At 41.9% G+C, this 24,352-nt stretch overlaps 2 protein-coding genes across 7 annotated transcripts in view; both read left to right on the top strand.

Annotated features, from left to right (window-relative positions):
• The window catches only part of IL21R (interleukin 21 receptor), a 19,140-nt gene extending 9,000 nt beyond the window's left edge, over positions 1-10,140 (top strand). For 4 of the 5 annotated variants that reach the window (XM_039732367.1, XM_039732368.1, XM_039732366.1 and 1 more), the window contains 7 exons: positions 2,197-2,302; positions 2,952-3,148; positions 4,776-4,927; positions 5,334-5,511; positions 6,805-6,901; positions 7,711-7,792; positions 8,303-10,140. In XM_039732367.1, coding sequence (XP_039588301.1) covers positions 2,197-2,302; positions 2,952-3,148; positions 4,776-4,927; positions 5,334-5,511; positions 6,805-6,901; positions 7,711-7,792; positions 8,303-9,217 — 1,727 coding nt within the window. In that variant the 3' untranslated portion in view covers positions 9,218-10,140. The remainder of the gene's footprint in view (positions 1-2,196; positions 2,303-2,951; positions 3,149-4,775; positions 4,928-5,333; positions 5,512-6,804; positions 6,902-7,710; positions 7,793-8,302) is intronic. The other variant, XM_039732369.1, reaches the window with a different exon arrangement.
• LOC120513205 (interleukin-9 receptor-like) lies at positions 9,970-24,352 on the top strand. Of its 2 annotated transcripts, none has more exons than XM_039732372.1 (9): positions 9,970-10,074; positions 18,029-18,119; positions 18,518-18,626; positions 19,859-20,052; positions 20,723-20,868; positions 21,172-21,346; positions 21,574-21,688; positions 22,713-22,797; positions 23,279-24,352. In XM_039732372.1, the coding sequence occupies exons 2-9, from the start codon at positions 18,041-18,043 to the stop codon at positions 23,810-23,812; spliced, it is 1,437 nt and encodes a 478-aa protein (XP_039588306.1). In that variant the 5' UTR covers positions 9,970-10,074; positions 18,029-18,040; the 3' UTR covers positions 23,813-24,352. The 2 variants fall into 2 exon arrangements, with proteins under 2 accessions (XP_039588306.1, XP_039588304.1); XM_039732370.1 differs by lacking the exon at positions 9,970-10,074 and adding an exon at positions 10,285-12,239.

Genomic DNA, 24,352 nt, shown 5'->3' with positions numbered 1-24,352 from the left:
TACCTAGGAATAGTGGCCTGTCTACCAAGGAATAATAATCTGTTTGACTAATTAGCACAATAGCATAGAAGAACACTAATTACTGATGCTTAATAGCCTATTAATACTTGCTGCCCTTTCTAAAGGAATGCAAGAGATTCCTAACCCAATTCTTTTCTAGGAGAATAAAGTTAGGCTAAAAGAGAAAAAGTACATTGCTCAGAATTCTGAACTAAACAGTGCTTGGTCCAGGATCCTCAGAAGAGTCTATTGAGGGTTCAAAATAAAACGTGAGAACTTAATGAAAATTTTAGAAAGAATTCTGAAGATGATGTGAAATTAAAAAGTCAAAATAGAAGTTAAAAAAAATCATATGTTCATCTTTTGGACCAATCTGTTCCAAACATGCCCAAATTTATTCTGCCACCATCCTAAACCTTTGGGTTAAGGAGGATTTTGTATGCAAATCTGAGTGCTGCCCCGAGCTTGTGTAGGGAGAGTAGTGTGTGCTCTGATATGTAAGGACTAGGAAGTAAATGTTGTGATGGGTGACTTCAGCAGGGAAAAGTTGGACTTTGTTTTCCTCTGGACTAACCCCTCCCAAGAAGGAGGCTGCACCCTCCGCTGGACACACCTGCAACTTGTTGTGACTGTAAATGCAGACAGCTTGTTTGTGTGGGCAGCCATTTAATCTGAAGGGAGAAACAGATGTTTCTGGTCCATCATTGCACACACTGTCTGCATTCCATGGTGGTTCTCTGCATACAGCTTCAGCTGTAAGATTGGGCATTGGGGTTGTTGAACATATCACACTTGCAAACAACACTCTGGACTTAAGCATGTTGCAACAGAGGAGGAGGAAGCAGGGAGTGCAGCTTCTCTAACCAAGAAAGCAGCAGAAGAACAAAGGGAAGTGAGCTTGCAGCGTGGTTAGTATCAAAGGGTTTGGTTGCCTGATGGCTGCAGAGTAGTATGTTCTCAGGAGGCTGGGAGCAGCCTTTACCTTTCATTAAGATTAAAATTAAGCATTAAGATTAAATTAAGCATGTGTCCTCCCCTTTACGGTAGGGGAGGACACATGCTTAATTTAAGCATGGATGTAACAATCTTGAGTCTTTTCCTAGATGATGACCATTTTATTCCCATTGAAAATGGGTAATACTTTACGTGTCAGAAATGACTGTCACTGCAGTAGGCATGGTTTGAACCAGCATGGCATGCTGCATCACCTGCAGGCCTTTCCTCATTCAGTCTTTCCTAGTGTAATGGTGGTGGTTCTTGTCAGCCCAGGGAGCTGACAGGAGGGGACTTGTCAATGCAGACATTTCTCACTGTGCTACTATCTTACCTGCCTTGAAATCCAGGGAGATAAGTGTGTTATGTACGGAACAATTGTACTTTTATAAAGCACGTACTGGATATTGCTCTGTGAGCAGAGCTCCTGAAGAACAAGTAGAAGAGTATAAATGCTGCTTTGTGACCACTTTCAAAATATTACTTGATTTTCCTAATACCAGTGTAAGTTCTACAATTGCATTTCAAGTTCTCTTGAGAAGTCTGTAATTAATAAATTGTGCTTATCAGAATGTTTTATAGAAATTATAGTAACAGCAAAAAACTGCAGTATTTTTTATTCCCAAATTTAATTTAAAACATACTTCAAGGCTCTAGAGCTGCACATAAAAATTATTGATACTGTAGATATCAAGCTTTAGAAAACAGAAAAGAGAATGGCAAAGAAAAATTACTAAAATAGCACTTGAAAAAAATGTGTAAAGTGCTATGTAGATGTACAATGAAAACTAGACTAGCAATGAACAGTACCCAATTTTTTGGTATCATTAAAATGTTTGAATATGCTACTGTTTCTCACTGGGTTTCGGGCCTCTTCTCTGTGCCATATAAGCTAAGATTCTTGCAGAAATATGTGACTGTGCTGTAGTGATTCTATGAGAGTCACAATTTGGACATTTCCTGATTTTGGCTGCCACGGCATTTTTAATAGGTTTTTGTTTGACACTTATCTTGGCGTCAGTGACTTGTCACCCTGTCGAGTTGGAACACATCTTATGCCCCAAAACTGGAGACTTTCAGTGAGAGGGAGGGTGGTTGTCAGAGACTGGTCTGTTCTCTCCAGATTTAGTGGGAACCCTGAGGAGTGCATATGTTGATTTGTCACAGAAGTTGATATTGTGTTTTCTCTTTCCAAACCTACAGCTATGTGTTGTGAAAACCTCACTTGTTTTGTGGACTATGTACAGACCCTGTCCTGTATCCTGCGAGATGAGCTGGGTGCCGGTTCATACAATGTCACTGCTACATGGTATGTCTTGGTGGGATGAGCAAAGTCCAGTTAGCAGGAGCTTCTACATGGCCATAGCACAGTGGCGACCTTCTGTCCTCCTTGCTAGGTAGAAATCCTGGTTTTGCTACTATGCTGTTTTTTACTTGGTATTTTGCACTCCAGTTACAAACTAACTTCTTCCCTAGCAAAGGACCCCTGGTTCCTGTCTCCACTGACTGTGCTTCTTGCTGCTGACTGCTATGCTGACTCCAGCTTCCTTAGCATTGCCTTCTCTGCTGCCGTGGGAATACCTTGCCCTTTGTTGCTGTTAAAAGTGAAATTTCACCCCTGTGCATTGGTGGGGCTCATGTAGATTGTCCAGTCTGCTGCTGTTCTGCCCCAGTAAGGAAGTGGATGTAGTCTTGGGCAGTGTAGGCCTGAGGAGCACCTTTCCTTTCCAGAAACACTTTCCTATTTCTCTCAGAGATTATAAGCTGAGCAAGTAGAAGGGGGAAAAATATCTGTTGACATTCAAAGATAATTTTTTATTTGAACATGTTGATTTTTCATTTTAATAATAATATAATAATTTCATTTTAATAATTTCCTGGTGCCTGGTGGTTCAGCAACAAATTAATCCAACTACAGCATGTGATATATGCAGACCTCTTTGTTTTGTCTTTTTTAGGGTTCCTGGGGAAGATACAGAAAATACTGTGGCTGCCTGCACTCTCGTGCAATTGTCAAGAAACACCAGTCACATCCAGTACATGTGCACTGTGGATATGACTGAACTCCTGGCAGATACCAAAGTCCAGGTGGATGTTATAGAGGTAGCTGATAGGCAGCCCGTGCTTTCCAAAGACTTTTATTTGTCAGACAACAGTAAGTACAAAAATGGTGAATTCCATAAATACTGTTTGACTTTATGTGCTAGGATAGTCTGGACAAGGAGTGAGCAAGCAGTGTGGGGCTACATTTGCTGTACACTCATCTACATAAAGCACTGTGTTCTTATTATTGCTATTATGCTTGAGGCTGAGCTTTGAGCTGGCTTGGTCCATGCTTTTTGTGTGGAAATTCCTTTTCCTCATGAAGCAGTAGGTGATAAATATCCACCTTAGACCAGTCTCATACCTAGGCTATGCAAGAGCTTGTTCTTGGCTGGATTCTAAAGGGCAGGAGGAATTACTTTATAACAAATATCACAAATCACAGAAACCTTAAAATGGTTTGGGTTGGAAGGGACCTTAAAGATCCTTCAGCTCAACTCCCTGCCATGGGCAGAGACACCTCTCACCAGACCAGGTTGCTCCAAGCCCCATCCAACCTGGTCTTGGACACTTCCAGGGGTGGAGCAGCCACAGCTTTTCTGAGCAACCTCTGCTAGTTCCTCACCACCCTCACAGGCAAGAATATCTCTCTGATATCCCACCTAACCCTGTTCTCTGTCAGTATGAATCCATTCCCCCTTGTCCTATCACTACATGCCCTTGTCAAAAGTCTTTCTCCAGGTCTCTTGTAATATCCAAGGAGCTGGAGGCTCCCAAAAGGCTTTTGCAGTGAGCACCTGAACCAACACGGCTTTATTTTGGGTGGCACAAGGTGTCCCAGAGGTACTGGATGTGGCAGTTTCCCTTTCTGGAGCAATTCCTAATAATTTCTCCTGCATGGCACAAAGAGTGAATACAATCCTGTAGCTGACTTGGTGGAATGCTGGTATGTTCTGGGCTGTGTATCAAACTGAAAAAAAAGGAGTGGTTAGCCAGGCAGATGGGTACCATGCAGATGTAGGAAAAGGATTTTTCTATTTGGCTTCTTCTGAAACTTTACTTGACAAGTGTCATCTTTTTGACAAATGCCTTAACATTTCAGGAAGCCTCCTGGCTGCCACTTACAGACTAGAGATTGGGTAGTGGTGCTTTGTATATCTCCGAAAGGCCCTCATTCAAAGGCATCACAGCTCAGTGATGGGCCCTGCAGACTGCTGGAGTTCTGCATTACTGCTTTTTCAACGTATGAACACTCTCTGCAGGGATACAAAAGCATGCTTTTTGAGCAGATGGGATGTGGAGTTGCAGTGGGTTTATGCAGGGTCCCCTAGCCTCAGCTTTTCCTCATGACTCTGTTACATTGAGGGGTATTTCCCCAATCTTGTGAATAATCATGACTACACAGAGTTCTTTTATGTCATGAGAAGAACAAGGTGTTCTACATTTTACATAATCTCCTGGGAATTTATTATCTCTGTGTACTATCTTGCCTTCTCCATAGGCAATGAGGAGATTCAGAGACAAGCAGAAAATATATTCAGAGAAATGTGGTCTGGACTTCATTATATTCCTCACATGTGGGATTCTGTGCATGGCTGAGGACAGGAATGCTGTGGATGTTCTCTAGTCCACTGCGAGGGCAGCTTTGTTCTCTTCTCACTCTGCATTGCTGATACCATGTCGGGCCATCTCTTAACTGTAGTAATCTTAATGAAAGGTAACACTATCCTGTCTTTCAGTAAAACCACAGCCTCCATTCAACCTGACCGCTTTGTTCTCAGAGGGTTACAATATTTCTTGGGAAACTATCTACCAGAACTCTTCCTTCTACTTTTTGAATGAGGAGCTGGAATATCAGCTGCGTTACAAAAGAATAACTGACACCTGGGAGGTAAGTGAGATGTCAGTTTACCGTCAAGTAGGGTGTACCAGAAAAGAGGAGGCCAGCACACCTAGGACGGTAGCACTGGTGGGAAAGAAGGGTTTTCATGGTTTAGAAAAAATGTCTCTCTGCTTGACTGGACTGAAAAAAAGGCAAACCCAAAAATTAATTGAGAAGCGGAAGCTGTGTGAGAAGTATTAGATCCTGTGACGAAGGCTGGTAACTCATTTGATTCTCATGCTGTCCTGCCTGGCAGGCTCCCCTAGGACTACATGCAGCTGCTGACCAGTCAGAGCATGGCCTTGCAGAAATAACATGAAAGGAGAAGAGCTTACTTTGCAGGCATCCTCACTGTGCAGCAGTGCAAGCAAAGTAAGAGCAATCACTCTAGTGTTTGGTATTTAATAATTTACAGACTCAGAAGACCAAAGCTGTTCACGAAGATAAACGGACATTGGTGATCCTGCCATGGGAACTACAGGCGAACACTGAGTACGAGTTCCAAGTGAGAGCTAGACCCCGTGAAGACAGTGGCTATGGTGGTTTTTGGAGTGAATGGAGTTCTCCACTGTCACTGAAAACCAGCCCTGCCGGTACATGCTGCCATATCTCTTTGCCCTTTCCAGTCCAGTGTCAGGGAATGCTTTCAGAAATTTAATAAAATCTAATTCATTAGAACAAATTTTAAGCAGTCCAGTGAAGACAGGTATGGTTAGTTTCTTTACTGGTTATGTGAACCCCAAGCCTGGGCTGTCAGTATTGACGTTCTCACTGTGCTGCAAAAGAAGGGTGTTTGGTGGACTTGGCTGTACATTTGGATGCTACTTGCAGAAATGCAGCCTCTAGCTTCCTTTTCAGTGTCAAATGTCCAGAGTCCTATTTGGAGCTTTCAGAAATGGGGGAGATCTCCTCTACTGGGTCTTAGTGTTGTCTTCAGCTGAGGGGAGGGGCATCCTGCTCTCAAAACTGAGTTCTGTGTCTGGACTGGGATGTTGGGTCATGCTGGGCATGGATGTTTTGTTTGGTAGCCACCACTCTGCAATACTCTGCAGGGAGTTCACAGTATACAGAAGTACACTGATGCACATCATGGTGGAACAGAGGCTGTGAAAATAAGGAGTCTTTGCTCCAATAGAGCAGGTGCAAAATTACTGTGGTTGATGCCAGCAGTGTGTGCTGAGCTTCCCTGCTCTCACTGCTCTGCAGCTCAAACTGAAGTATTACAGGGTTTACCTGGTGCAGTGGCAGCATGGCCAGGCCCATTTGCTAAGGGATATCTGAGTTCTGGATCTCAAAGGTGCTCCTTTTCATCACAGGTGGAGAGCAGCTACCAAACCATCACCTAGTCAACACCTTTCTCTAATCAGCTGCACTCTTTCACCTCACAGATCATCTGTGGAGGTGTCCCGAACCAGGAGTCAGAACTCCAGGGGTCTTTGTGGCAAGGAGCTGTCCTGCCCTAACTATGTTGGCTGTCTATCTGTGGTGCAGCCAGGTCATAGGGCAGCTGATGTACTGCTCCTTTCATTGATGCAGTCATCTCTGAGCACCCTCAGTCAAATCTGTCTGGAGTACTGATGCCCAGGTGACAGCCTCAATGAGATAATCTAGGATAGAAATTAATCATTTAGGTTGGAAAAGACCTCCAAGATTATCAGGTCCAACCTTTGACTGATGGTCATTTAATCAACTAGACCATAGTATTAAGAGTGACGTCCAGTCTCTTGACCTCCAAGGATAGTGACTCCGCTATCTCCTTGGGCAGTCCATTCCAATGCTTGACAACACTTTGCATTCCAAAAACCCTTTTTCCCCTCACCATCTCCTGTTTATTGATCAGGGTGTAAACACAAGGTGAGCTTGAATGACCTTGTCTCTTTCTCCAGCAGCGACACAGAGAGCAGGCATGGAATGGCTGTTGCTGTTTGCTATTGTCGTGGCAATCATGGCCTCAATCACAACATTTCTGGCCAAACAGCAGAGGTAAGAATACTTCAGGAGGCAGAAGTTAATGCTTTTATTCTATCTTGTTAAAGATGGGGTGTTCACATGCAGCCCTCCTTGAGTCTTGTATATCTGTGAGTGGGCAGCATGAGCCTGTGAGGAACAGCCAAGAATGGTCACTGGCTGATGTACTGCCCCGAGTGACCTGCTTTTCTCTGTGACTCTGTTTCCATTCAGATGGCTGGGCCAAGATGGTGGCACATGGGGATGAAGCAAGAGCCACACAGCCTTCTGAGCTGTTCTCCTGGTCTTGTCTGTGCTCTGCAGTTGCCAGATAGAGCACAGTAGCCAGAGCAGCTTCCCCTTTCCAAAGCTGACATAGGTCCCTCAAGGCTGGAGGCCTCTATCCCTCTCAGAGGCTTGTTATGCCCTTGAAGAGATACGGGGTGCTGACATGGAGGAGGGCTGGGCTGGTGCAGCAATAGGGCTGGCACAGCCTAGGTCCACAGAAGAATTGCATAGGGAGGATTTCTGGCCTGCAGACCACAAACCAGCTCAGCCTCAGTGAAAATTTCTAGCATTTGGTGCTTTTCCAGGAAGGAAAAGACTGGAACTTCTTACCTTCGTGTGAATGTGTGTGTGCAAGTGCTGAGGTCTCACCTCTAGTGAGGTTCACAGGAAAGGCTATTAGATGGCTCTGGCAGCACAAGACATCCTTGGAACATCAGCTGCTTGCTAACTCACAAGGCTGGGCAGGTGATTCCCGTTGCTTGAATGGATCTGGACATACCTTGCTTTGCATTTGTAATGTGTGCTTAACCCCAAAGCCTTTTTCTTTTCTCTTCCAGCTTGTGGAAGAAGATGGCTTGCATCCCAGACCCTGCTCCCTTTTTCAAACCTCTTTACATGGCTCATAATGGAGATTTTAAGGTACAAATGGGCTGCACAAGTGAGTGGAGTACATGACAAACTAAAAGCCCATCATGCTATCCTGAGCAAGGGATTCTCATTAGGGCAGTAGAAGGACAAATCTATCTCAAAGGAATGCCAAACGTCTCCAGATATAAGAACCAGAGCTTTCCAGTACATGTTCGGTGCCATGAAAATCTTTGTTATACTCTTCATTCTCTGTAAGTGCTGTCTCAATGTGTGAGCTGAGTTCATGTGATTTCTGAAGCCTGGGATCCTGACGGGAGTGTCAGAGAAAACTGCAAAGCCATGCAAAGCTCTAAGAGGAAACTAATTATTTTCAATTACTTCAGTTGGTTCTCCTGCAGTTGCCCATGTCTTATAATAACAGCATCCTCCTATGATATTGGAGGAGTCAGTGATTTTAGAGTTTAATTTTTGCCTCCAAAAGTGTAAGAAATTTGATTATTTCTGTGGAACCTCAAACCTTGTGATGCTAACTTCTCTCTCTCTGCGTTTCTTTTTCTGCAGAAGTGGGTTGGTGCATCCCATATGAAAATGACCTTTGATTTCTTTGAATGGGGAATAGTCCTTCCAGAAGTCCTAGAAGTTTACACCATGCATCCTTCCAACAGCCCCCCACAGGAAGAGCTGCATGAGCTAAGAAAGAATCTGCCTTGCAAGCCCTGTGTGTCTTGCCTGACTGCCCCAAGTCATGGTAGCCAGTCACTGTGGTGCAGTGTGAACAGTAGTGGTGGGACTGAGGACCAGTCATATGGGCACTTGTCAATTGATACAGTGACTGTGGCTGATGAATTTACATCTTGTGACTGCCAGTGCAGCTGTAACCATGTGTACAGGGAACATGACCATACCAACAAGGAAGATGATAGTGCTGGAGAACCTGGTTACCCCAAGGTTAACCTTGATGAGGAAGACAGAAAAATATCCAGTGACTTGCATTTGGCTGATCTGAGTACACAGGACAAAATACTTGCTTCAGGCTCTGTGTCCACAGACCACTTGAGGAGCACAAGTGTCCCAGTCAACCAGCAAGGAGAAAGGGGAGTGGAAGGAGGGGTGGGGAGCATCCTAGAAGCCCTTTGCTTGCAGCCTTATCAGTGGGATTTGGAAAATCCAGGTTCCCTACCTTCCCCTGATGGTGAAAGTGTTTCCTACAGTGAAGGCTCCTATGACTTCTTCCCTCACAATACAAAGCCTGGTGACAGTTATCCTCTGATCTGTGTAGATTTGGACACTATTGACAGTGGCTTTATGGACTCAGACTGTGGAAGTCCAGTTGACTCTGAATTTGGGCAAAACAGTCAGACCATTTGTGGGCCCATCTCTCTTGAGCAGGAGGGGCAAGACTTTACACGGAGCTACGTCAAGCAGTGGGTCTCCTGTCGCTCTGAGAGCCCTATCAGTGGAACACAGACCAACTAGGGACTGGATGAGTGTGGAGCCTTTTCCATAGTGTGCCAGGAGCAAACTGCTAGCAAAATTCAGAAGAGAAACAAAGTTTACTTTGTGTAAGCTATATTGCATAAACTGACACCTGTTAGGTCCACAGAAGTATGCCTGTTTCTATTCCCACTTATCCTATTAATGTCTCAAATGTGTTGTGATTGTTTCTGAGTTTTGTTGGGTTTTGGTTTTTTTTTAGAATCATAGATCAACCCTCCTTTGATGGTAGAAAAATATCAGAAAAAAACAACTGTACTTTGAAAATTATCCTTTATTATCCTTATAGGTATGCAAAATTTTTTGCATTAACCTTATAAAGAGTACAGAACTTTAAGTTATTTTCCCTGGTATTCTCACTTGAATTAAGAGTTTGGCTGCACATGGAACCTTAGAATCATAACCCACACATGCTTGCTATGTTAAAATTTCCCTACCTTTCCAAACAACATGTGATGTTACTTTTCCTTCTACTACCTTTGGCTCTTTAAATTCAGCTGTAGTAGTCTGTTAATTACAGAGGACTCCATATTTGTCCATGGGGATCAAAACTAATTCTTATGAAATTATTGCAGAAATGCATGTACTAGAGGCTAAGCACAACTCAGGTTTCAGAAAGACTTTCCAGGTGGAGTCTGCAAATGAAAATACTTCAAAATATATATCATTCTAAACAAACTCTCACCGCTAGGCTTTTCTATTGAGTCAGACTCTCTCCCTGCACTTTTCAAGCATTTTAATTGACCAGCTTTTAGAATTTTGCCAAAACTATCGAAACATTGTCCTACCTGGATATGCCTGCCCCTTCTGCCTTGGACTTGCTCTGCTGCAGTTAACAGGTCAGTAGCATAAATTTTGAGCAATTTCTGCTAGCTAATAAAGTCAAATATGAAACTGCACTGTAACCTTGAATCTGTTTTTCTCTCTGACATCTCCACATCTCTGATTTGTTCAGGATAATTGTCTTAAAAAGTCACTGAAAAGTAATACTGAAATTGAATGTGAAAACCTTCATCTTACGTAAGCATACTGCTACTAACCCATAGACTGCTTGGCTCCAGAAGGTCATATTTTGAGAGAATCTTTGAATGATGCATGTTTCCAGTGTAGTAATAATCTGTTGTTGCTGTGATACCAATAAACTCCCTTCCCTCAGCCCCTTCTCTTACCTGAGACTATAGGCAACCTCACAGCTCCCTAAACAGGAGCTCCCTCACAGCTCCCTCTCCTCTCTCAGTGGAGAGAGCACTGTAGTAAAGAGAAGCTGATTTTTTCATAGGTGAGTGCTGGGACAGTACTGCATTGCATCCACATTCTCTGGTTTGATTGTTCAGATCCACTATGGTATTTGCTGTGTTGATTTTGGACCTACATGACTTAGTTTTGTCCGTGTTGTTATTGCTCCCCCTGTACAACTCTAGCTCAATGGCTTCCTGGGTACTGCTCTAAGATATATTAGCTTCTTTGGTTTCTTCCCTCCTTATTTTCCATTTTTCTTGTCATATGCTGTGATAAGTCATGGGAAGTGTTGTCTTCATGTGCTGATGCATGCTCCCTGCTGCTATTGGTCCCTCACATGCCCTCCACAAGGCAGCACAGAATCTCCCCAGCTCTTCTGCCCTGATGAGCTGACTGCCCCACGCTGTCCTATGAGAGCTGCTTGTGAGAGATCACACTGTGATCATGTTGATGCAAATGTGTACTGGACAGAAGCATTTCTGATGGTCTCAGCACAGTCTTCTGCAGCTTCATCTCACAGGTCTTTTCACTTCAGAAACTACACTGTGGTAACTGACCCCAGGCTGCTTAAGGGAGAAACTTCTTGTTTTTCTGGGGCCCTTTACATCTCAGTCCTGTGTGCTCCAGTTCCATTTGTGTTGATGGTCCCAGGACTGCTGAAGGAGCTGTTTCTGTTACTGGAACACTATTTGGTTGTACATCTGATAGATGGTGGTGGTTTGGTGTCATGCTGTGCTGGAAGTTATCTCTGCTCACCCTAGGAGTCAGACTTCATGAACAAGTGTGTGACACAAGGGTATTAAAATAAGGGAAGTTTTTCCCTTTGAACCAAGCTATAACAAATAGGCTTTTGGTCAGTGAGTTGTCACTGTGGATGTGGAGGGGTTTGAGGGGGGGATTTTCAGTGCCTCTTAGGAGCAAACTGCAAATGTCCCTGACCTAGCAGTTCTGATTTGGAATTTTTTTTCCCCCAGGAAGAATGGGGTCAAAAAGCAGGTACTTTCTGGTGTACCAATTTGGAAATGTCCATCTCCATTTCTGCATGACCCCTGCCTCCCTGTCTCTTGGCCCCAGAAGCTGATACTGACAGACTGTTAGTCTGTTCTTTGACTGCTTCTCTCTCTTTCTTCTCTAGCACTAGACCCATGTACAGGACTGACTTGATGGATCCTGGCTATAACACTGCCATTGCATCATTGCTGCTGGGCATGGGAAGAACTGCTCCTTATATGGTCTAGGATCAGGACAAGGAAGCACTGCAGTGGTTGTTTGCCTTTGCTTCCAGAGCTGCCCTTTGAGCACAGCACAGCAATCGGCTGTGGAAGTACAGGACAGGGCAGCTCAGGGGTGCCACGGGGGTCTGAGCACAGCTGGGCACAGGTCCTGGGTGGAAACAGTTTAGCCCCATACCCACACGGCTACGAAATGGCTTTAGGTTACTTAGAAAGTTATTTTGTTGACCTATTTATATAAAAGTTGCAAGCAGATACTTTTCTATTCAGCAATTACTTGGCCTTTTAAATATTAACCCTTTAGCAGAAATTCCTGTTTCTCCATGACTAACTGAGAAATTACATATATAGCTACTTTAACTCAATCTGATAATCAGAGCAGTTTTTCATTGGTTCTTGAGATAATCTTTAAAATCAGGCACAGTAAGCTCTGTTTTATTATGCCACTGCTGCTACTGCTTGATCATCAAACCACACAGCTTAAACTATCAAGGGACAGAAGCAGGATGAAAAGTGACATTTCTTTTTTGCTGGTAAGACAGTTTACCATATTTTTGTTCTATGCATTCCCGTATGTATGTTAGGGGACATCTACTGAACAAAATATTGAAAAATATTTTCTTTATCTAAATGTGCAATTCTATACTGTTTCTTGAACTAGGAGCCTGAAGAACAGAAGTGTCTTTGTACTTTTGTTCTGACAGTTTGCTGAGCACAAAACACCACTATTGCAATAATTCTGATGGATTTTGCTTGAAAGAAGGGCCATCTTGAACAAGGTACTCCTCTCTGACTGCAAGAGATGAATGTAAAGGAATCCAGCAAAAATAGTCCTCAGTGTTTGGGACTTTGCAGACGTGAACATACTTTTTTAATGTATGTGTATATATATTTGTGTGTGTATGTATGAATATTGCTTTATTGCAGTCATCCTTTGTAGCAGCTTTCTTTCTGGGATCCAAGTATATCACATCTAAAAGTACGTGGCTGGTTTTGGGCATCAAATTGTTGGGAAAATGGCTCTCCAAAGATTAAGAGAGAAAAAGGCTTTTTATATGGGTTCTCTCGGATAATCTATGCAGATAAGAAAATCCAACTACTTTTTCCTTATTCCCCAGGACAAGTCTCATGTGAGCCTGTTGAGCACATTCAATGTATTTCTGCAAGACGTGTGCTTAGAGGCCTAGATATTCAGAAGGTAGATAAGGTATCACTAATTTTTCTTAAAGGACCTGCCTTTTCTTATAGGCAGGGATGATAGTTTGCAATGTGTACCCCTCCTACTACACACACTAGCATGACAGATTGCTCTGGAGACTCTGCACTTTGGGTAATCTTTGTGGATGAAGGAGTGTACCTGTTGGTACGGACACTGTTTTACTTTGTAGGTGCTAGTCAGTGTCCTATCTTTCTTTAGTGCCTGTTGCTTAGGCCTCTGGAAGAGACCTAAGCAAAGGAAGGGATTATGGCCAAGGGAGAGCAGGTCATTTATGATTAATTGCTAAGATGTAAGGAATGGAAACTGAGCATTCAAGGGTCCAGATCTGCTGTGTCTCCTCCCACTGTGCACCACTCACCATATCATAGAATTCTGGAATAGCTTCAGTTGGAAGGGATCTTCAAACCCTCTGCCTTGGGCAGCAACATTTTCCACCAGACCAGGTTGCTCCAAGCTCCACCCAACCTGAGCTGGAACACCTTCAGGGATGGGGTAGGAATGTCTTTTCTGGACAACTTGTGCTAGTGTCTCATTGATCTCACAGGGAAAAATTTCTGTACCCCACGTAACCCTGGCCTCTACTGGTTGGAAGTTATTCCCCCTTGCCTCATCCCTACATGCCCATCTCCAGCTTTCTTGTAGCTCTTTTATGTACTTAGGGACTCTAAGATCTCCCTGGAGCCTTCTCTTCTTCAAGCTGAACAAATCCAGCTATTATCCTGTCTCCATAGCAGAGGGACTCCCATTCTCTGATCGTCTCTGCAGCCTCCTCTAGACCTGCTCTAGTAACTCCATGCCGTTTTCATGTTGAGGACCCCAGAACTGGACACAGTACTGCAAGTGGGGATCTCACAAAAGCAGAGTAGAGAGGTAGAATCCTCTCCCTTAACCTGCTGGTCATGCTGCTTTTGATGCAGCCCAGGATACAATGGGCTTTCTGGGCTGCCAACATGCATTGTTAGACCTTGTCAAGTATCTTGTGAACATCAGAATCTTGTTCTGGGAGTGATAACAAGTAAAACACCTTTTGAAAGAGTCTGAAGCGACTGCCAAATCAGAGCCTGAAGCTTCTGACTTCCTCTAAGATTTAGGTGAGCATACAAGATCATGTGAATGAGCTGCAACAAGAAAAAAATTCATTAATTAAGCAACATACCTTATAAAAAAGTTGATGTCAGAAGTGGAATAAAACCCAGAACTCCCAGCTGTCTTCTGTGGGCTGGCATATAATATCATATGTATCAAAGGATACCCAAGCATATTGAAGAATCTTATGTACATATCTCCATGCAAAATCCTTGCTCATGCTCTTATATGATACTCCATGTTTTATCAGGCTTTTGTAAAGCTGATTGTACTTGCAGCCATCCAAAAGTCAGAGACACAAAAATCCTATTTTATGTCCATTTCTTTGAGTTCTTTGCATTTCTTCTATCTCTTTTCTCTATCTCGTCAAGCTTCTTGTTCCCACTTTTAAAGTCACTGACAGCGTCTTCTTGTCATCTCTCACTTCCCTATCTAGAAGTTAACTCTATGATGTCAGCTTCTACCTCCTACTAGGTCATTAAATCTACTTCTCCTAATCATCCTCCATGCTACTGCTTACACATTGGAAGTACTGCTTACAATTCTCTTGGGTTACATCAGCCTCATTCTTCAGGTCTCCCTCTAAAGCTCTGCTTTGCAGAATTTCTGAAACTAGATGATATCTAAGCTACCCACATGCTGAGACTATGTTTTCAACTGCTTGCACTACTTCCTCTCTCAGTGGTGTCTGTCAAATAATTTATTTTACCTTATACATTCTTATGAGAAAACGTTATATTTTTATTGTGTGTTCAACTGGACCCCAAATCCGGGGTAAATCCCAGAATATTAGTTTCTGGTGACAGATTTAGCAATAACAGTCAGTTATCTGTTTTTCTGTTAATAAGCAGTTGAGATCATTTGGAAAAATCTGTATTGTACAAATTCTGGTTAAAATTACTTAAAATTACTTTTGGGAAGTGGAGAGAGGAACCACAGGAGGGAAGGGGAAAGGCGCAGATACAAGGTCTAATTTCCTTGAGCAGATAACAGGCAGAATTCTGCTCTGAAAACATACACAAAGGATGGAAACACCATTGCAATCAGCTTGAGACCACTTTGGAAATCAAGGTCACTACCACCTCCTGGTGCTGATAGACTGCTGGCAGCATACCTGATGTATCATTTCTGGGCATTATCTCAGAAATGTTGTCTCTTTCCTACAGGTGAAGGTAGTTCTCCTTTCTTGACACTAGTTCTCATACAGTTTCTCTGCCTTCACCCACAACTTTGCAGTGCTGCAGAAACTGGACATTAGAACACAAGAAAGCAGCAAGCAGTCTGGTCCCCAAGACATCCAGCTAAGAAGCTGATTTGTCTTCCACTGCTAGAAGCAGCTGTAATTGTACCTGCACTGCTAGTACTGGGCTTCCATCTGAGCTAATAGGAAGACTACAAGTCTTGCATATGTTTAGGCAAGAGGTTTCATAAAGATAATTCCCCTTTGTAAAAATTCTTCATTTCTGTATAATTGTATCTACTTTCAGTGTCCAACTACTGGACTCTTTTCATATTTCTCTTGTATATTTAAAAAAGAAGAAAATACTTTCCTCATACCTGAAATCATCTTCTCATGTAAGATACTTATGGCTTGTGAGAAATGACTACTTAGCCTTTCCTTCAGCTAAGTTAAAGAGATTTACTTGGTCTGTAATTGTTAATTTCTGAGTAAAGTTATTCAGGACTAAATCATTCACATCTCCCTTTTCAGAAGCTTTTTCATATTGGCAGCTATTTTTTGTTTAAAGTGTTGATTCCAACAGAAGAAATTAATTGTGTTTCAAATGCTACATGTATTGATATGTATCCACAGTCTGCATGTTAGCTCCTCTAATTGTATTAATGTACTGCAGAATCTCATTCAGCTGGTTATGTGCTACTTCCTGAAATTATTTTCTGGTAAGTCTTTCAGAATTCAGTGCTCCGTGACCTAATTATGACTAATGTTTATGCCTTCTAACACAAAAATTTGCATTTAAACATGCTGTATTTATTTCCAGGAGAGTCAGAGAGCCAGAAATGTCTAACGCATTTCAAACATTGCAGAACTGAACACAGAACTTCTTGTGTGGGAGTGGGGGGAGTTTATCAAATAAGTAGCAATTGCCTGGAAACATTCTGTCCTGGTTTACTTATCTTGACCTAAGTTTGTTTATTTGTTTGTGTGCCTGAACAAGTTCTTGTAAGCACATGAATAATTCTACTTAATGCAGCTCTCTCTATTTCATATTTAGTCAGTATTACTGTATTTATCATAGGGACCATAAGCAAACCTGATCTGAATGATAAGCACTAGCGACTTCAAACCTCCCAGCCTCTCGGCTAAAATCAGCTAATGGTGATGTTTCCTCTCAACAACCCCCACCCTGAAGAAAGTCTGCAGCAAAACAGGATATTTATGAAAAACCCATAACTGAAGAGGTGGTGAAGTGAAAGCCAGAAATACTCCTTTTCTCTTGATCAGTTTCAGAAACATCATAATTATTTTACAATTTAATTTAGACAAGGGAAACTATAGACAGACATAATCACATGCAAGAAGTTATACTTGGATGCTGTTGTCTAGCTTTGTGAAATTCATGACTGGAAGGATATTCTTGGTCATGGATCAGGTTGCTTAATCTCTTCCATAAAACAATCCTAATGAGTACTATATCACAGCCCTTCTAAGCACAGGCTTTTTCTTGCACACTTCTATTCAAGACTGCTTCAGATCCTTTGTTGATTAGAAATCACAATATTATTCTATAGTCAGGCTATATACCCTTGGTCCTATGCTAATGCTGTACTTATTTTTTCTCCTATCCTGACACTCCTTCCCTTCTCCCCACCTTCTTCTGAAAGAGAGATCATAATCTCTGGCAAGTTTTGTTTGGTCTTTTTTTTCCTTTTTTCTTATAATAACTAACCCAAGCTCTTTTGAGACTGAACATTACCTCTTGTTACCCCAGTTATAAAGCTCGGTTCAGTGTCTGTGCTAGTCAAGTAGTGCAAACATTGTTCTTTCAATATTTTTTTTAACTTTCAAGAAACTGTTTTTTTTTATACTGATTAATGGTCTCTGTCTACAAAATCAGTCCAAGTTTTCTGGGTTTCAGGCTCTTTGGAGCAGCCCTCTCCTTGCAGTGGTGCTGGGCTCATTTGCTGTGTTCAGGTAACAGCAAATAATGCAAACTGGAAACACCTTTTTAAAACATTGCTAAATAGATCAGGTCCATATTCTTCATATTAACTGTTGTCATAAAATCATCAAATCAGAAACTTTTAGTGAAAAAATATAATTTTAAATTAAAACTTCATCGGGAGAAAATTCAGAAAACTGAATTTTTGGCTAAAGAGAGTGAGTCCACTATAACTTTGTAGAGATGTAGAGTCCCATATTGTGGAAGATACTCTTCAAACATCCTTGCACAATGCTTCAGTGAATTGGGGTAATGACTAGGCCCTAAGTATTCTATATCTCCCAATGAGTGCTTTGACCAGGATCATATCAGTTATTCTCTGTGTCTGTTTTCTGAATACGCGAAATAACGTTGCTCCAGGAGGCCCCTGAGCTGCAAATGTCCAGAGGCCGAGAATGCTCAGAGAGGAACATCAATGCTTTATTGCTATGATTCCCTCTAAGCATCTGGTTTTAACTATGATCAGAAACAGGATTTGGGGTAACATGAACATTGGTTCCAATCTACTGTGGCTCTCTACTGCTCTTCAATTGTCACAAACCAGATGACAAAAATGCAGGAAGAAAGAAAAATAGAACACCCACACCTTCTCCCACCCTTGATAAAATTGTAGGAATTTTAGATTTCCTTTCAGGCAGTTGGTGCTTTAGTGCAAAGTACTGTTTACTGCTATGAGAAGAACAGTTCCTATAGAAGAAATTATATAGCTGAGTTGGTGCCTTCTCTGACAGATTCAGGATCAGCTTTTGTCAGGCTGGCAGAAGAATGCAGCTAACGCTTCAACCTGCTGGTAGAAATACCAACAAAACTGCTCTTAACGATTATTCTGTTCTAGATACTATCTGGAATGGGAGGAGTTGTGTGGCATTTGGGGCTCCAGCTGTGCATTGCTGCTGCACTGCTCTTTGGTGGAGGAAGAGGGAGAGGTAAGAGGAGATCTGGAATATGACCACTGTACAAAGACAGGTACATGCCTGTGCTCATTTTTCATTCACAGACCCTTCAGTATGCAATCCAAGATCTTGCGACTGCCCTGTCCCAGGAGCCAGTACAGCTGGCTGACAATGCCAGGCCTAGGGGACTGAGCACATACAGGACAAGCTGGGCACCAGAAAAAGTGTAGCCACTGCCCAAGGTCCCTGCTCTAAGATCTTACACTCATGTCATGCAGTGAAGTGTGTTGCAACAGAATAAGAACATGATGAGGAACACTTGATGCAGTGTCAGCAAAGGAAGTACTAGCAAGTAATGCATTTATTTAGTGTGCTGAGCAAGGCATCATCCAGTGATATATGAATCCAGTTCTGGTCTCCTTCCTCTGCAGAGCTCTCTGGCAGCCTGAGCTGCCTGAATAACTACGTGACTACTGTGAGCTGCATGTGGGTAACAGAGAAGCCCATGGGTGATGGACCTTTCCACCTGCATTTCACCAAGTAAGAGCTGCACACCAAGAGCTGTCTGTGGCAGCCCCAGCTCTGGCTTGGACAGCCCCAGCACTGAGAAGCAGAGATGGAGCCCAGCTATGGGCTTTGCTCCCTCCACAGCAGGAGACCTGTGGAGCAGCTAGCTCTGCCATCCCACCACCCCAGACCTCAGAAGCTGCTCTCTACTGTGGTCCCACAGCCTCAGGGGCCACAGCAGTCAAGTGCACATGATCTCCTGTCAGCTGTGGGCTCTCCATCTGTTCAGCAAACCATTCTGGCAGGCTTCTCAGAACAGAGAACCTTTCCTTCCTGGCCTCTGGGTTCCCATGACCCGGGAACTTCCAGAGCCCATCATATGTAAAGCTGTCTAATCAACTTCTAATAATTTCTTTCCTTTTTTGCATAGAAATTAAACATCTAATGGTTTAATGCATATTAGTAAATATATAAATATAAATCCAGTTATAAGCTTTAATAAGAGATTAATAGATTATTAGAATAACAGAATATTGTCTGAATAGTTTTTCCTCTAAGAAAAGAAATCAGATTAATAGTTTGCTAACTGATAGGATAACTTGAGTTTAATGTGTTTAGGTTATGTAGAAACATTGTCTTGACCAGTAGCTATTATATGAGGGTAAGCCACTCTGACATTAGATGCCTTATATTCTGCTACGGTTAAGTAAAAAATAGCCTCTTATTAATACTGGATTTTAAATCTATGGAAAGATGGGCAAGCTGATAAGCTGTGATATCCCAGTTTCCTGTGGGATCACATGCAATGTGAAAAAATTGCTAATGAATGGCTAAACCACAAAAAGAAAAGCAACTTCTAACACATTTTGCCGTCAGTACTGGTTTGTCTCTAGTGAAAGAGGACTTAATGTACAGCTTATTGTTACCTCTATGCTATGCACTTGTAACCAACTGTCCATCCACTCCTTCCCCCTACCCAGCTGCTTTCCTGCAGTGATAGCAACTCTCTCACTTTCAGAGGGAGCAGGGAACAGCTACTGGATGCTATGTGCAACTCCAGTGAGATCTGGTGCTCTAAGCAGTAAGGTTATAAAGGTGTCCTCCTATCCAGCCCTGCCATCCATCCAGCACTTGGATTGCTGGTTTGCTTCCTGTCTGCGCTAATGAGGTTCATGGTCTTCCATAGAGTGGTGCTGTGCTCAGGTGCCATATATGCATAAACTGAAAAGGACTTAAAGAAACTTTCAGCCTTTTTATTCTTCTAGCCTCTGGTCAAAGGGTCACAACGCCAGCTGCAAACTGACTGCCACAGAGAACATGCAGAATCAGTACCACTGCACAATTCATTTAGCCACCCAGATCTTGGAAACAGATGGTTATAGAGTCTCTCTCCAAGGAAACTTCTTTGGATGTAATCAGACATACATGACCTTTCCAGAGTACAATCCCCGCAAGCACAGTAAGTATGAACCAGGACAGCTGTGAGCTGAGGTTCTGTCTAGCAGCTTCAGGATAGGTCTGATATGCTGCCTAACAAAGGACAGGAAGGGAAAACAATGAAAACAAACAAGAATGTCCATCCCCAGAGAGTGCACTGTGTGAACTGCACCAGTAAGGATGCAGTCGCTGAGTCTCTCCATCCTGACTTTTCCTGGACTTCAGAGGGGCTGGCTCTGGAGCACCATCCAACAATACTTCGCAGCTGCATCATGGTTTTTTGTGCCATGGGTAATTTGCAATTGGATTGCTTCAATTATTGTTAATTTTGTTGTTTTATTTTTCTCTAAGAAATTATGTAATGAGGAGTCATGGGTTTTATCTGAGGGTCCCATGGCCTGGTACCAGGGAGAAATCCTCAAAACCTGTCCGTATTTGTGATACGTTGTAAGGGCAGAATGTGATTTTCAGAGTGGTTCTTTGCTTGCAAGATTAGCCCTAGGGACTACTGGATTGCATTTATGTCAGATCTGTAGCTGTTCTGATGCTGTAAGCTAACTTGGTCTACTGCTAGTGTTAGTATCCCTCTTTAGACCCAGCTTTATCTTCCATTTCAGTCACCCTAATATCATGCATTTTTCTTTTGTGGCGTCCCAAACACTGTAAAAAACCCCCACCTCCTCTATTTCCAGTAAAACTTGATCCACCTTTGAACATCCAGAGCAATGCCACTGCCAGCAAGTGCCAGATATGGTGGAATGTATGGAATGTGCCTTGGTACCTCGCTGAAATTCTCCAATATGAGTTGCAGTATAAGGAGTACAGCATGTCCTGGGAGGTAACTGGATGAGGCATACAGTGATCCTACCTTTTTCTTTGTGTACAATGGCCTTGCCACTGAGCTCCACCAGCTGACTTAAGATGGCCGTTCTGGTTTCCCATATTAAGGCTGAGAAATTTTACATTAAAGTTCAATAACTCTTCTTCTTACGAACCCTGCATAATCATTCAGGCCCTCTTCTTTCATCTAAGAAAAGAAAACATGGAAAAGAAAAGGGAAAAAACAACAAAAAAAAGAGTATATAAAAGACCATCCTTTTGCCCAATCTCATTAACAGCAATGCATTGTAATATTTGGCAGGTTGCAATGAACAAGACACTACCAAGTTCACTGCCACATGTAGAAATTGAAGCCACAGAGCTCCGCAGTGGCATTGCTTACGCTGCAAGAGTTCGCTGCAAAGTTTCTGAAAATGAGAATTCATACCACAGTCAATGGAGTGAGTGGAGCCAGACTACAGTGTTTCAAAGAGCAGGTACAAGAATGTTGCTTTCATCTCATTTCATTTCTTTTAATGTCCGTGTTCAAAAAAAAAAAAATGAAGCTTTTCAAATCAGAGCTAGCTTTCTTCAAGTATTCATAGCCATATTATTTTCCTTAAGACCTTTAGCTGCCTGTTTAATTTGTAGTCCTTGGTTATTTGGGGTTCTATCTTGACTTCAGACTTTTTATTATAAATTTTTGTGCTGATTCTTTTCCTAGATGTCCCAAAAGTCTCTGAAAAGATTCTGAATCTCAAAACTATACAGTACTTATTCATTCCTCTGAGTTTTGGCACTCTACTCTATGTATTCTGGAACTGTAAGCTTTCCTCAAGGTATGTGATTTTCAATAAGTTCCCCTTGATCTTTATGGCCTGAAAAGGGTAAATCAAGAGCTGTTTTATTCCTTTTCCTTCCTGTTTCTGCTGCACACAGTCATTTCCAAAAGGTCTTCTGACAATCTTGGAATGTGACATGTTCCTCAGCTGATGATAGTTAAAGACCCACTATACAGTCCTTAAGGGGACCAAAGTACCTTTGGGACTCCCAAATTTGGCTGAAGTCCAAGAATGATGGTATCTTAAAGGTAAAGAAATTTAAGCACATGAAAATATTTGAAGTTTCATGTAGATAAATTAAAAGTGCAAGTACACAGTAACCCATAAAGGCAGTTAAACTGATTTCAATGCTAACTACATGTGATATTCCTGGCAGGAGTCACTAGGTAAAAACTAATATAGGCAAAATAAACCGACTCTGATTCATCTGAGACCAAGTTGTACTGAGAAAAAAAGTGGTTTTAGAACCTTGGTTCAACAATCCTCTGCAATTTTTTATGCTGGCAGAGCATAAGTACCTCCTTCTTTTCTACCTTGACATACATTATTATGCTCCATATACACATCATTCTTGGAGAAACAGAATACATTATGTCCACATGATAAAATATTTTTATAGGATAGACTCCAATAAAGGGACCAGGATGTTTGGCAGAATTTCTCTGTTTAAATGTAATGAAACTACAACTCTTTAAAACACTTTCAGAAACAGTGGTTTAGATCAAGTAAGCTGATACACAAAAGCTTAAATAGCTCAGTGTATATAATGAGTAATAGACCAGTATATTAAGTTTGTGACATATTCCAAAGAAACTTATGAGACTGTGCTTCAGGTTAGAAACATGAAATGGATGCACAGGTGGCAGAAAAATAATTGCATGAGAAGTCAGAAATTATGATGAGTGGGCTTCTTGTGTAATTTTACTAACATAAGTGGGGTGGGGTTCATCTAACCAGTATCATGGAGACAGAACACAGAAAAACTATGAATGTTTTTTTGAGTGTTGTTTTCTCACTTTAGGGCAAAAAGTCTCGCCTGCTTTAACATTCCCACACCAGCTGCTTTCTTTCAGCCACTCTATAGTTTGCACAACGGGAATTTTAAGGTAAGAAATAAATTTCATTTCTTTCTTATGAACCTCCATTCATGACAGAAGGACTTTTTTTTCCAGGGATTAATAATTCTAGCTCCTGAGCAGAGTTACTGACACATGGTTCTGATCTTCCTGAAAGTTTATAGTTTCTCATTTTACTGCTTCCACATACTAGCTAACCACCAGAGCTTCTGTCCAGCCTCTTGCTCCTTAGAAGTGGAATTCCTCCAGTGGCTCCCAGCTCAGACTGAATGCAAAAGGTGCACCTTTTCAAAACCAAAGCAATACCAGCAGCTTGCATTATATTCTAGTGTGTAAAAATTCTTGTAAAATTTTGTGAAATTAGCTGCTGGGTTTTTACCCTATTATTTTAACCTTGCCTATTAGATTTGCACTAAACATCTGGGTTATTGTGCCAAAGCCATATAAAGAAAGAAAAGTTATTTTGTAATAACTATACAAAATGACCCCAAGTTATTGATGCTTTCATTAGGACTGGGTTGGACTGAATGAGGCTTGTAGCCAACTTGAAAGAGAAGAGGCCAGCAACTCAAGCAAAGTGAGTGCAGACAGAGTTTCTGATCTAAACACCCAAGAACTGATTTCCCAAATCCCATGGAAACCTACAGGAAGCACAGATGTGGCTACTGCAGAAGAAAACTTTGCCTCAGGTCCAAGCCAGCAGTATGTCCCCAGCAGGTACATAAAAGCAGAAGAGATAGAGACGTGGCCGGGACTATTGTTTGCTCCAAGCCATGCTGATGATACCATTGGCCTAAAAATCTCTGAAATAATTAAAGACAACCTTGAGAGCCCTAGTATTGGAAGGAATTATCCTTCTCACTCACAGCATGGAAAGGGTGACTTTCTTATGCTTCAAGAGTCTTTAGGGATAAAAGATGTGTCTTTCAGTGGTAGTGACTACTGTACTTTGTGTGACAATGATATCACAGGAGGTTTGATTTCTGCTGAACTACTGAAGCTTTCTAATCACAATAGTCATGTTAAACATCAGAAAGATCAGTGACCTTACCTGAGGAATACTGCCTACAAAGTTCCTTGTGCTCTCCTATCACCTCCCAACACTGTCCTCCCAAGTGGCACAAATGGTGACTGTGCAGACAGTTTCAAACATGTATCATTTTAAAACATTCTCAACTTCTGTACTTCAGAAGAAGATTGTGACTAGTCCCGTCTAGCAAATACTACCCCTACAGGCATTCCCTAAATTAACCTCCTGACTGCAAGATCCAGTAGCAGACCTGCTGTTTTCCTCAGGAAGAACTATTACAGTTGTGTGCCTCTTGGAAGCAGCAGTATTTTCAAGGTGATCAACCATGATTTAAATGCCATCATTTTGTAAAAAATATGCATGATTTTTCACAAAATCATGAGAAACCATTTTTGCTTTAGAAAGTAATTCTGCTTCTTAACACGATATTGATGAATTAAAGGGATTTCTGATTTGATCAGAATTTGTTATTGCTCTGTTTAAAGATAATCAAACAGTAGGCCTTGTTCTTTATTATCTTGTATGGCTGTAACTTTTTGTTTTGCAATAACTAAG

The sequence above is a fragment of the Passer montanus genome, unplaced genomic scaffold (assembly GCF_014805655.1).
Source record: "Passer montanus isolate IOZ18808 unplaced genomic scaffold, ASM1480565v1 scaffold8, whole genome shotgun sequence".
Lineage (NCBI taxonomy): Eukaryota > Metazoa > Chordata > Aves > Passeriformes > Passeridae > Passer > Passer montanus.
Note: the sequence above shows the minus strand (reverse complement) of the source record. Positions and strands in the feature narration are given on the sequence as shown.